Source organism: Abramis brama (assembly GCF_963993115.1).
Source record: "Abramis brama genome assembly, chromosome: 14".
In the NCBI taxonomy this organism is placed as follows: domain Eukaryota; kingdom Metazoa; phylum Chordata; class Actinopteri; order Cypriniformes; family Leuciscidae; genus Abramis; species Abramis brama.
The window spans coordinates 37,927,906-37,938,962 of NC_139976.1; the positions used below are offsets into that span (position 1 = coordinate 37,927,906).

The window sequence follows — 11,057 nt, forward strand, 5'->3', positions numbered from 1 at the left end:
ACCAAAAGTTAAATTAATATAAATTGTGTATAGAGAAATATATAGAGAAATACAGAGAAATTATTGTTTAAATTAAGTGTTTTTCCAGTCATGTGGTAGCATATTTTTTCAAATAATATGGTGTCAATGCAATATTCTGTAGATAAATATGAGTCAGTGTTATATAGTTTGTAACAGAACACACAACATCCTAAAGCCTGTGTCACACAAAAAGCCTTTTAGTATAATTATAAAAACCTGCTGTGAAATCGGCACTGACTTTTATAAACGTGAGAATAACTTTGATATTGTTAGTAATATTTCAGCTGGACTGAAGCAGGTTTACTTGATTATCATACTTTTTTTTTTTTTATATAAAAATTACGAGTATCAATTATGATGATCAGGCTTTGATGAAGGTTTATTTGTTCATCTCTCAATCATCATTGTATTGCATTGCATTATATGTTTTAAAACTACAGAGCTTTGTATCATCTTATTGGGGGATATTGATATTTATATGCATTTTATATAAGTATCTGCTATAAATGTCTCATTGATTTACATTACAAGCTTCAGAATCTCACATATCTGCACCAAATTGCATATTTTTGCTGAGTCTCCATATTTTCAATATATAATCAGACTATATGAGCCATAAAAGCTTGATGTACCAAATATGATACTCAAAAAACATACTTTCTATACATTTTTCTTTTTTAGATTTTGTCTGAAGGTTCAATAAACTGTTTAATTTCTGACTATTATTTAAGATGTCTTTACAGGGTTAAAACAGAAAGTCAGCATGATATTGAACATCTAAGAAATGTAATGCATCTACACTAGAGTTTTTACAAACTCAACCAATTATTACTGAATCTCGAAACAAATATTTCTGAAAATCTCCAATACGCTGCTATGCATTTATTTTTAACGATATCTTAATGAATCACTGAATGGACACCCGAGCTGTGCATGTCGAACCTCACACAGTTTGGCAGTATTTCTAGTTCTCTGAAGCCAAACATGTAAATACATGCATACAGTTACACATCTAGCTTCTGATTAGACTCCTCGATGTTATTTGAGGTAACATTTTTGGTGAATATCCCAGTGTGTAAACAACATTATTCGAATAATTATGGCTCCAAATTGGACTTTCATTGAAACCAGTGCCGTTCCCTATAATTATCAACCAATTAGGCACCCAAAGCAACATATGCTGATCTGCAATATTTGCAATGCATAGATTACCTTGGCAAGCATCTGGTTTATTGCTCAGTGTTAACCGGGGACACGCCGCTGTGGGTCCGCCGGGTCTGTGTTGGCCAGATTGAAGTACCAGACACCAGGAACCAGCACCAGGTGAAATTCATTGAACAAGCTTTACATAACTCACACACACTTGGCAGATCAGAGACGTGCGTGAGGTTCCCATTAATCTGAATTGGAACGGCACACATAGTGCCGTAAATTTTCTTTTATGATGCCAGGAGGATTTGCAGCTACAATGAACCGTTTCTACGCTGCCATATTTACAACAGGAACATTCATGTTTACTTTGGGCGAGAGGAGGTATTCCCTGCTCCATCGCAACTTATTACTATAACTGGAAAACTGCAGGGCATCCCAGGACACGCCGCGATCGCTCTCTCCGCACAGACCAGTTTAGCTATCAGAAACACTTAAAGGGACAGTTCACCCAAAAATTAACAGTAGCCCATGATTTACTCACCCTGAAGTCATCCTAGGTGTATATGACATTCTTCTGTCAGACGAACACAATCAGAGTTATATTAAAAAATGTCCTGGCTCTTCCAAGCTTTATAATGGCAGTGAATGGATAGATAGATGATGGACAGATGCACTTTTATGATGGATAGATGCACTTTTATGATAGATAGATGATGGAGAGATGCACTTTTATGACGGATAGATGCACTTTTATGACGGATAGATGATGGATAGATGCACTTTTATGACGGATAGATGATGGATAGATGCACTTTTATGATGGATAGATGATGGAGAGATGCACTTTTATGATGGATAGATGATGGAGAGATGCACTTTTATGATGGATAGATGCACTTTTATGATGGACAGATGCACTTTTATGATGGATAGATGCACTTTATGATGGACAGATGCACTTTTATGATGGACAGATGCACTTTTATGATGGATAGATGCACTTTTATGATAGATGCACTTTTATGATGGACAGATGCACTTTTATGATGGACAGATGCACTTTTATGATGGATAGATGCACTTTTATGATAGATGCACTTTTATGATGGATAGATGCACTTTTATGATGGATGCACTTTTATGATGGATAGATGCACTTTTATGATGGATAGATGCACTTTTATGATGGACAGATGCACTTTTATGATGGATAGATGCACTTTTATGATGGATAGATGATGGATAGATGCACTTTTATGATGGATAGATGCACTTTTATCATGGATAGATGCACTTTTATGATGGATAGATGCACTTTTATGATGGACAGATGCACTTATGACGGATAGATGCACTTTTATGATGGACAGATGCACTTTTATGATGGATAGATGCACTTTTATGATGGATAGATGCACTTTTATGATGGACAGATGCACTTTTATGATGGACAGATGCACTTTTATGATGGACAGATGCACTTTTATGATGGACAGATGCACTTTTATCATGGACAGATGCACTTTTATGATGGATAGATGCACTTTTATGATGGATAGATGCACTTTTATGATGGACAGATGCACTTTTATGATGGACAGATGCACTTTTATGATGGATAGATGCACTTTTATGATGGATAGATGCACTTTTATGATGGACAGATGCACTTTTATGATGGAGAGATGCACTTTTATGATGGACAGATGCACTTTTATGATGGATAGATGCACTTTTATGATGGATAGATGATGGATAGATGCACTTTTATGATGGACAGATGCACTTTTATGATGGACAGATGCACTTTTATGATGGACAGATGCACTTTTATGATGGAGAGATGCACTTTTATGATGGACAGATGCACTTTTATGATGGATAGATGCACTTTTATGATGGATAGATGCACTTTTATGATGGATAGATGATGGATAGATGCACTTTTATGATGGACAGATGCACTTTTATGATGGATAGATGCACTTTTATGATGGATAGATGATGGATAGATGCACTTTTATGATGGATAGATGCACTTTTATGATGGATAGATGCACTTTTATCATGGATAGATGCACTTTTATGACGGATAGATGCACTTTTATGATGGATAGATGATAGACAGATGCACTTTTATGATGGACAGATGCACTTTTATGATGGACAGATGCACTTTTATGATGGACAGATGCACTTTTATGATGATAGATGCACTTTTATGATGGATAGATGCACTTTTATGATGGATAGATGATGGATAGATGCACTTTTATGATGGATAGATGCACTTTTATGATGGATAGATGCACTTTAATGATGGAGAGATGCACTTTTATGGACTTCAAAACAGAAACGGCCATTCACTGCCATTATAAAGCTTGGAAGAGCCAGGACATTTTTTAATATAACTCTGATTGTGTTCGTCTGAAAGAAGAATGTCATATACACCTAGGATGAGGGTGAGTAAATCATGGGCTAATTTTAAATTTTGGGTGAACTATCTCTTTAAGTTCTGCTAAAGTGCTGCAATTCTGAATGACAGATCTTTCCCTTTGAAACATTTGGCGTATAAAAAAAAACTCGTTTGATATTTTTCTGTTCTGCCACTCCCTGGCTTTAAGGTCACGGGTTTGCTTTCCACCGCCTGCGTCTTTTGAAGCCCACCCTTGAAAAACTATAAGGAAACCATCTGTCAGGACATTAGAGGAAGTCCCAAATGGTCAAAGCTCAAATGCAAACAGTTCTTGATCTTATATCTCAGCATGGCCCTGCGTCTGAGTCTGCAGGAATGAGCCGAGGGGCCCCGTCTGTGCTGGAGTGTGTGTGTGTGTGTGTGTGAGCTGGAGTCAAACATCCACAACTTCATCAGGAAAACTCAAACGCTCGGGCTTCACTGAGGACAAAGTTATGGGTTATTCATTTCGCCCAACATAAAACCGTTATGATGGAACATACAGTCAAACCAAAGTTTATTCAGACACCTTCAACATTTCTCTCATTATCACAGTTTATTCGCTATAGTTTAGAAAATGGTAATAAAATATGAGCAGAACTCAGCTGATATTTCACTGGTTTTGTCCGTCCTTCTGTTAGACTGTCTCACACATGAATTATGTTGAATATCTGTCAGCTGTTAAATTTAACTACACAATTAGATAATACCAGTTTAGCTCAACCAATCACCAAGCAATGCTTCATTTTGTTCAGTCTGTGTGTAAAAAGAGCATTAGCAATTAAAGAAAACACACTGAAGCAAAACATGATCAGGTCAAAGTGTCCCAATCATTTATGGTCCCAAATTTGTATAAATTTTACACTGTATGAAGAATCTTTGGGTATAATATGTCACAGTTTACTTTATTTTGCTCTCCTCACTTACATACATTAACTATAGTGTCCTGCACACACTAGTGAAAAACATCAAAAATCATATCTGGTGTCTGAATAATTTTTGGTTTGACTGTATATAATAAGTAGTTTAAACCAGGTATGAGGATGATCTCAAATGGTTCGTTTTTTTGCAATCGCTATAGGACCCGTTTCACTTTTACAAAGCTCTTCTCTAAACTAAACTGTGGATCATTTGCCATTGCTTTGGCACAAAATGCATTCAATCTTTAAAATTACATTAATTCCTTTCTCAAACACCAAACATTACACGTTTACATATACTCTTTTCAAAACTGTTAAACTTGCATTCAAATCCTAACAAAATACAAAACTGAATGAGACAACTTGCTATATTTCTATCTAGTCATATTGAAATATATGGAAGCTTGTTTCCGTCACTGAATAAAACTTTTTAAAAGATAATTGCGACTTTTTGTCTCATCTCGCAAGTTTACATCTTGCAATTCTGACTTTATAACATGCAACTGCAACTTTATATCATGCAATTTTTACTTTATAACACACAATTGCCAATTTATATCTCACAATATAACTTTATAACTCACAATTGTGAGATAAAATTGACTATGCGCTGTATTCTGCTGTCAGGCCAGTAGATGGCGATGCCACTTTGTAAAGAAACACTCCGAACATGTTGACTGAACACGTAACACCTATGTGCATGATATCACCGTTTTCAAAAACTTGCACATGAAACTCATTTTCATAAGTTTGTGTTTTCAGGCCCCCAAAACGTCGTTGTCATGTAAAGGAACGGCAAAAATTCATAACATTTTTTACGTTTTTAGTTGAAAAAGGTGTTGTGTAAAAGGTCCCTTATAGTCTTTAATTTTTTTTCCATTTATACAAAATAGCACAACTTTTGGGCTATTTATACGACATATTTAAAACTGAAAACCTTTTATGCATTTTGGCCATTCATTACACGACAACAGCATTTTGGGGGCCTGAAAACGCAAACTTTTGCACAAAAAGTGCAAGTTTTTGAAAACGATCCCGTTCTCGTCTCCTGGTTAACGACAAAAACCTGAATTTGTGAAAACGGTGACGTCATGCACATGCGTGTTATGTGTTCAGTCTATAAATTCGTATGTCTTTACAAAGTGACATCGCCACCTACTGGCCTGGCAGCAGAATAAAGCGATTAGGCCAAGTCATTTTCACGGATCCATGTGAACAAAATCGTTTTGACAACGTTGTTGTCTGTAGCTATGTGAAAAATGCAAAGGAATAATTTTTCCATTTTTATTAGGCTACATCGTTGTCGAGTAAACGTACCCTTAGGAATAAATGTGTACTGTAATGTAAACATGAACCATGTAACAAACAATCCAGTGAATTCTAAACAGTAGAAATTTTACAAAAGAAAACACTATAATGGTGCCTGTTGTTGTTAAGTATTTAAGTCTTTGTGTTATGAATGTCAAAAGAGCTATAGTCGGTTTATAGTTGTTCAAACCCCTGCTTTTAACCCCGGCTAAAGGAGTGTTTCACTCAGCAGGGTTAGCAGCGCTTTTACCCGGGGTTAAGAAACTGTTAGCATTGTGGTGTCAAACTAGTTCAGTGTGAAACGATTCGGTGTTCGAATGTTATGCTTAGTAACTGAAAACCAATCGCGTGCCTCATATTCACGTGTTTTGGACAGTAAACAAATAGGCTAACAGTCGTTTCAGTGTTTGAGGGGAATAATGTCTAATTTAGACACAAAACGAGACAATTGGAGTGAAGAAGAGACCGTTTCATTCTTACCTTTATAGTCTGAAATGTCCATTCAGTATAAACTTGATTGTCATTGTAGTCAGGTAAAATGTAATAAGAATGCGCAGCGCTAGATCATTTACATAAACTGCGCAGCGTTCGTCCAATCAGTGACACTAACACCGCAAATATGCAAATGAGAACGTTAACCCAGGGTTTAGGAATGTAGCCTACAGTGTGAAACGTCAGCATGAAAACCCAGGACTAGTTATTCATTTGGCATAATTTCCCGAACCATTTATTTAGTTCTCAAAACAAAGACACATTTCACCTGTTTTTACCGTTTTATTCAGTCTATGGTTTTCACACATGTTCCAATTTTCTTAAAGGGATAGTTCACTCAAGTTTGATTCTGACAAAAGATACTGTGTTTTTGACTAAAATATTAGATTTTGATGTGACAGTTTGAGGTTTAAGTTGGTGTGTAGTTCTGAGATTGTGCATTTGTAAGAAAACTATGAATTGTTTCAAAATAACCCAGGATTCTGGTTTAGAATGACCCAGGAATAGGATTAACTAGTTCAAGTCAAGTGTGAAATGCCTTAAAGCTCTCACTGCAGTTTATATTACAGGACACAATTATTCCCAAATTGATCCCTTTTGTAGATGGTAATATGTAGGTTTCAGGCTACATCTAATTGTTTTGATAGTATTTAATTTTTTGGATCTGGAAAATATTTCAATATGATTTAACAGTTTTTAAAAAGAGTATGTAAACATGTTAATTGGCCTGTAGATTCATAGAGTTTTAGTGCCGTTTGTGTCTGAGTGAGAAAAGACTTCATGCAATCTGAAAGATGTCATCATTGAGGGAATGTTGTGCTAAAGCAATTGAGAAATAATAATAATAATAATAATTCCTTCCAAAACATTTGTTTGCATAATTGGTGTTGTGCACTTGGAAAAGCAGAAGAAATAGACATAGAGGTTCAAAGGTTTATTCCACGATGCAAATCATGATAGACACTGAACTGTGAAGATAATAAAAAGACAATTGTAGAAATACGTAAGTGCTTGTAAGAAATTTCAGTCAGCTTTTTGGTTTATCACACTGATGGTTCATCAGTAATCGAAGAGAATTCAAAATAAATAGCTTAAAATTAAATGCAGTCCGTGCTAAATCATATACACAGTTCTTTACACAAAGATGGATTATTTCTCCTACTGAAATCGATCTTATTTTCAACATTATAGTACAACTTATCTAAGTGCATTAAGCAAATCTAATCAGTACAACAGGAACAACAACAACACATCTTCCGCCATAAAAGTTCAACCAAACAGATAGGAAAAAGTTAATTTATTCAAACCATCAAAACAAAAAAATGTTCCAAAAAATGCATTCATTTCCAGCTCTTAATGACTTTATAAGGCAGCTCCGTTAGAAGTCACTGGGACTTTTCTTTGGCTCTCAGATGTGTTTGATTAATGCGTCTTATGTCCACAAATGTTCTTTTACTTTAACTGTAAGGGCAACTCTTATAAAAACCTTCCAAGTTGATGTGAGCATTTCTATTCAAGCTGTAGAAACTAGGGGTGTAACAATATGTCGTGTCACAATATATCGCAATACAAAAATGCAACAATATGTATCGTGGATCGTTCAACCAAAATAAAAATGACTTACGTTTGCAGTGTTTTAGTGTCAGTACTACACTAAACTACTATATATAACATTGAATATAATGTATAATAATGCAATGGGGAATATTTGTGGAATATTTAAATGTTACCAGTAAAAAGTGTCCTACATTATTTTAAATATATCTAGTCAGTGAAAGAGTGCAAACATATTCATGTGAAATAATTCTGTATTTTCAGCTTCAGAATCATGAATATTGTTCTTCTGGTGTTTCTATTCTCCTGTGCTTTGGGTTTCAGCACTAAGTGCAAACCTATTCATTTACACACACAATGTAATACCAAATTATCATTTTAAGCAACAGTAAAAAAAATTGTTAACCTTTTATCATATGTCTTGAGTAACGCGATAATATGGTATTGTGAGTTCAGTATCGTGATATGTATCGGATCGTGACACGAGGGTCTCGTTACACCCCTAGTGGACACATATCTAACCTTGTCAGAACTGTAACATAAAAGACTAACATCAGAACAGTTTAATCGTTCGTGAACGTGATGTCTGGGAAAAGTCCTACTGGATGAACTCTTTCAAAATGTCGCAGGTGTTTTTATTGATGACCTCGCGTAGCTTTCGAACGCGCCGGACGCTGGAGAGCACGATGAAGCTGTCGGGTTGCAGGACAGCCATGCCGTTATGAACGTCTCCCATGATGATGATCTGGCCGTCCGCGGTGGTCACGTTCGGACACGGACAGGCCCAGTCCATGTTCTGCAGGGTCACCTCAAGTGGATCCTTCCCGAAGAACTTCAACCCCATTTTCTCATCCTTCAGGATCTCCTCCACCGTGACCAAAGCGTGACCAGAATCCTGATCCTCGGTGAGCTCCGTCACACGGCCTAAAATCACGAAATCACTCCTACAGAAGCTGGTCACCATCTTGTGCTTTGGTTTGCACGGTTTGCATCGCTGGATCCTCAGGAACGGGCATGTGTCTTCGCACGCGTCTTTGGTTTTGAAGTTGTTCTCGTTGCCTTTGCATCCGCCGTATACGAACGGCTGGCAGCGGCGCTGGGATCCGCTATACGCCCATCGAGGCTCGTACGCCTTGCAAGGTCCCTGGTAAATCGGGAGGTTACAAGGCGCAGAAAGCTCGTTCCGACACGACGACATGCATGTGTCGTAAGCGTCAAAGTGATTACGGTTTTTGCTGCAGTTGCCGTACGTAAAAGTATAGCAGTTGTTCCTCTGTGGGTCGTAAAACCAGCTCAGCTTTTCCTCTCCACAGTTATCACTATCCGGCACTTTAAAACACTCCTCGGCTGGGAAACCTGTGGAGTTTAGCTTTACAACCGGCTCTTGCTGGATTACGGACAGCGGGAAATGCGCGAGTACTGAGCCGCCGGGATTGGTAGCCGTGCACGTGTAAACGCCGGCATCTTGCAGTTGTGCGTTGTAGATAACCAACTGCCCGATGTTAGTGACCACTACGTTCCCATGCACGTGATTGGGTTTCATAACCACGTTTCCGTGCTGTTTCTCCCAGGTTATCTCAGGCTTCGGTCGACCTGCAACTTCACAGAGAAAGCTAGCCGTGTCTCCGACGAACACGGATTGCTGAGACGGGATGCCGAGCATTATAGGAGTGTGTATGTGTACCGGAGTCGTGCGCTGGATTGTAGTGGTGGGTAACGCAGTGGTGCCGGTCGGGATGGGACTGGTGTTGGGCCACGTGAGATGAAAACGGCACGTCACGACTGATAAGGAGATTCCCTTCGAACACGCTTCGGCATCCATGTAGCACTTGTTGTAGTAGGTCATGCCGTCCGAGGCGCAGGTGAAGAGCGGGTCTCTCTCGCACCGGTCCCGGCACTTACACACCGGCTGGCCGTCCCAGATGTCGCACTGGGAGCCCTGCTGGGAACACTGGAACGTGTCGCAGGACGCCTCCGTTGGCAAACCCATCGGCCCTTTCTTGCCTGTAGTGTCGATGAAGCGCGCCGCCACACAGCTGCGGTTACCACACACATTGGCACAGCACTTCTCAAATGTTTCACATTCCTGGACAAATGTAAACAAAGAGTGAATAATCCTGATATGTACAAAAAATATGTGTGTGTGTGTGTATATATACTGCATGCATGTCCATTTTAGACATATATTGCAGAATATTGTTGTTGTATTTATTTGATAATCTTGATTACATGAATGAAAGGAAATATACATAATATTGCAATGCAATATCAATTATTATATAAAAATGTGTATTTTATATACATTAAATTGAACATGCATGCAATTTATATAGAGTATATATATATATATATATATATATATATAGCCTATATATACAAACATATCATATAAACTCAAATATAATATACTCATATAAAATGTGTATTTTCTATACATGAAATGAAAATGCATGCAAATTATATAGAGTATGTATGTGTATTAATTTCATATATATATATATATATATATATATATATATATATACACACATATATTGTAGAATATTGTCGTTGCATTCACTTCATAATCCTGATTACATTAATCAAAAGAATTATACATATTGCAATGTTATAATATATATATATATATATATATATATATATATATATATATATATATATATATAAGTTACTATATAAAATGTGCATATTAATGAATATGAAATTAACATGCATATATATATATATATAGATGCTATCATATTTATATTCTATATATTCATATATATAGAATATATATGAAATGAACAAACATGCAAATAATATATAAATATTACTAGCATGTTTGTTCATTTCACATATATATATTCTATATATGATGAATATAGTTATATATCATATATGAATGAAATGGACATGCATGCAAATATTACAGTCAAAATGACAACTAATTTCAATGGAATGAAAAGGCAAACCTGGTCAGATTCACACTCTCGCGTGCAGGTGCTCATTGCATCAACCCACAGGTTCGGGTTCATGTCGTTTGGACAGATCCCTGCGTGGGAATGCGCCACTCTCTGCAAACTCATGCCTTTCACGCACTGCCTGTCCACAAACAGCAGCAGAACCTGTCCCGAGACGAACCAGATCCAGCGAGGAAACAGCATCCACCACAT

General features: G+C 37.1%; 1 protein-coding gene across 1 annotated transcript; it reads right to left on the minus strand.

Moving 5' to 3' along the window:
- Positions 1 to 7,273: 7,273 nt before the first annotated feature.
- wfikkn2b (WAP, follistatin/kazal, immunoglobulin, kunitz and netrin domain containing 2b) lies at positions 7,274 to 11,057 on the minus strand (the record flags this gene model as incomplete). The annotated part of the gene is made up of 2 exons (XM_084135732.1): positions 7,274 to 9,988; positions 10,857 to 11,057. 2 exons carry the CDS (start codon positions 11,055 to 11,057, stop codon positions 8,501 to 8,503), a joined length of 1,689 nt encoding a protein of 562 aa, XP_083991858.1. The 3' UTR covers positions 7,274 to 8,500.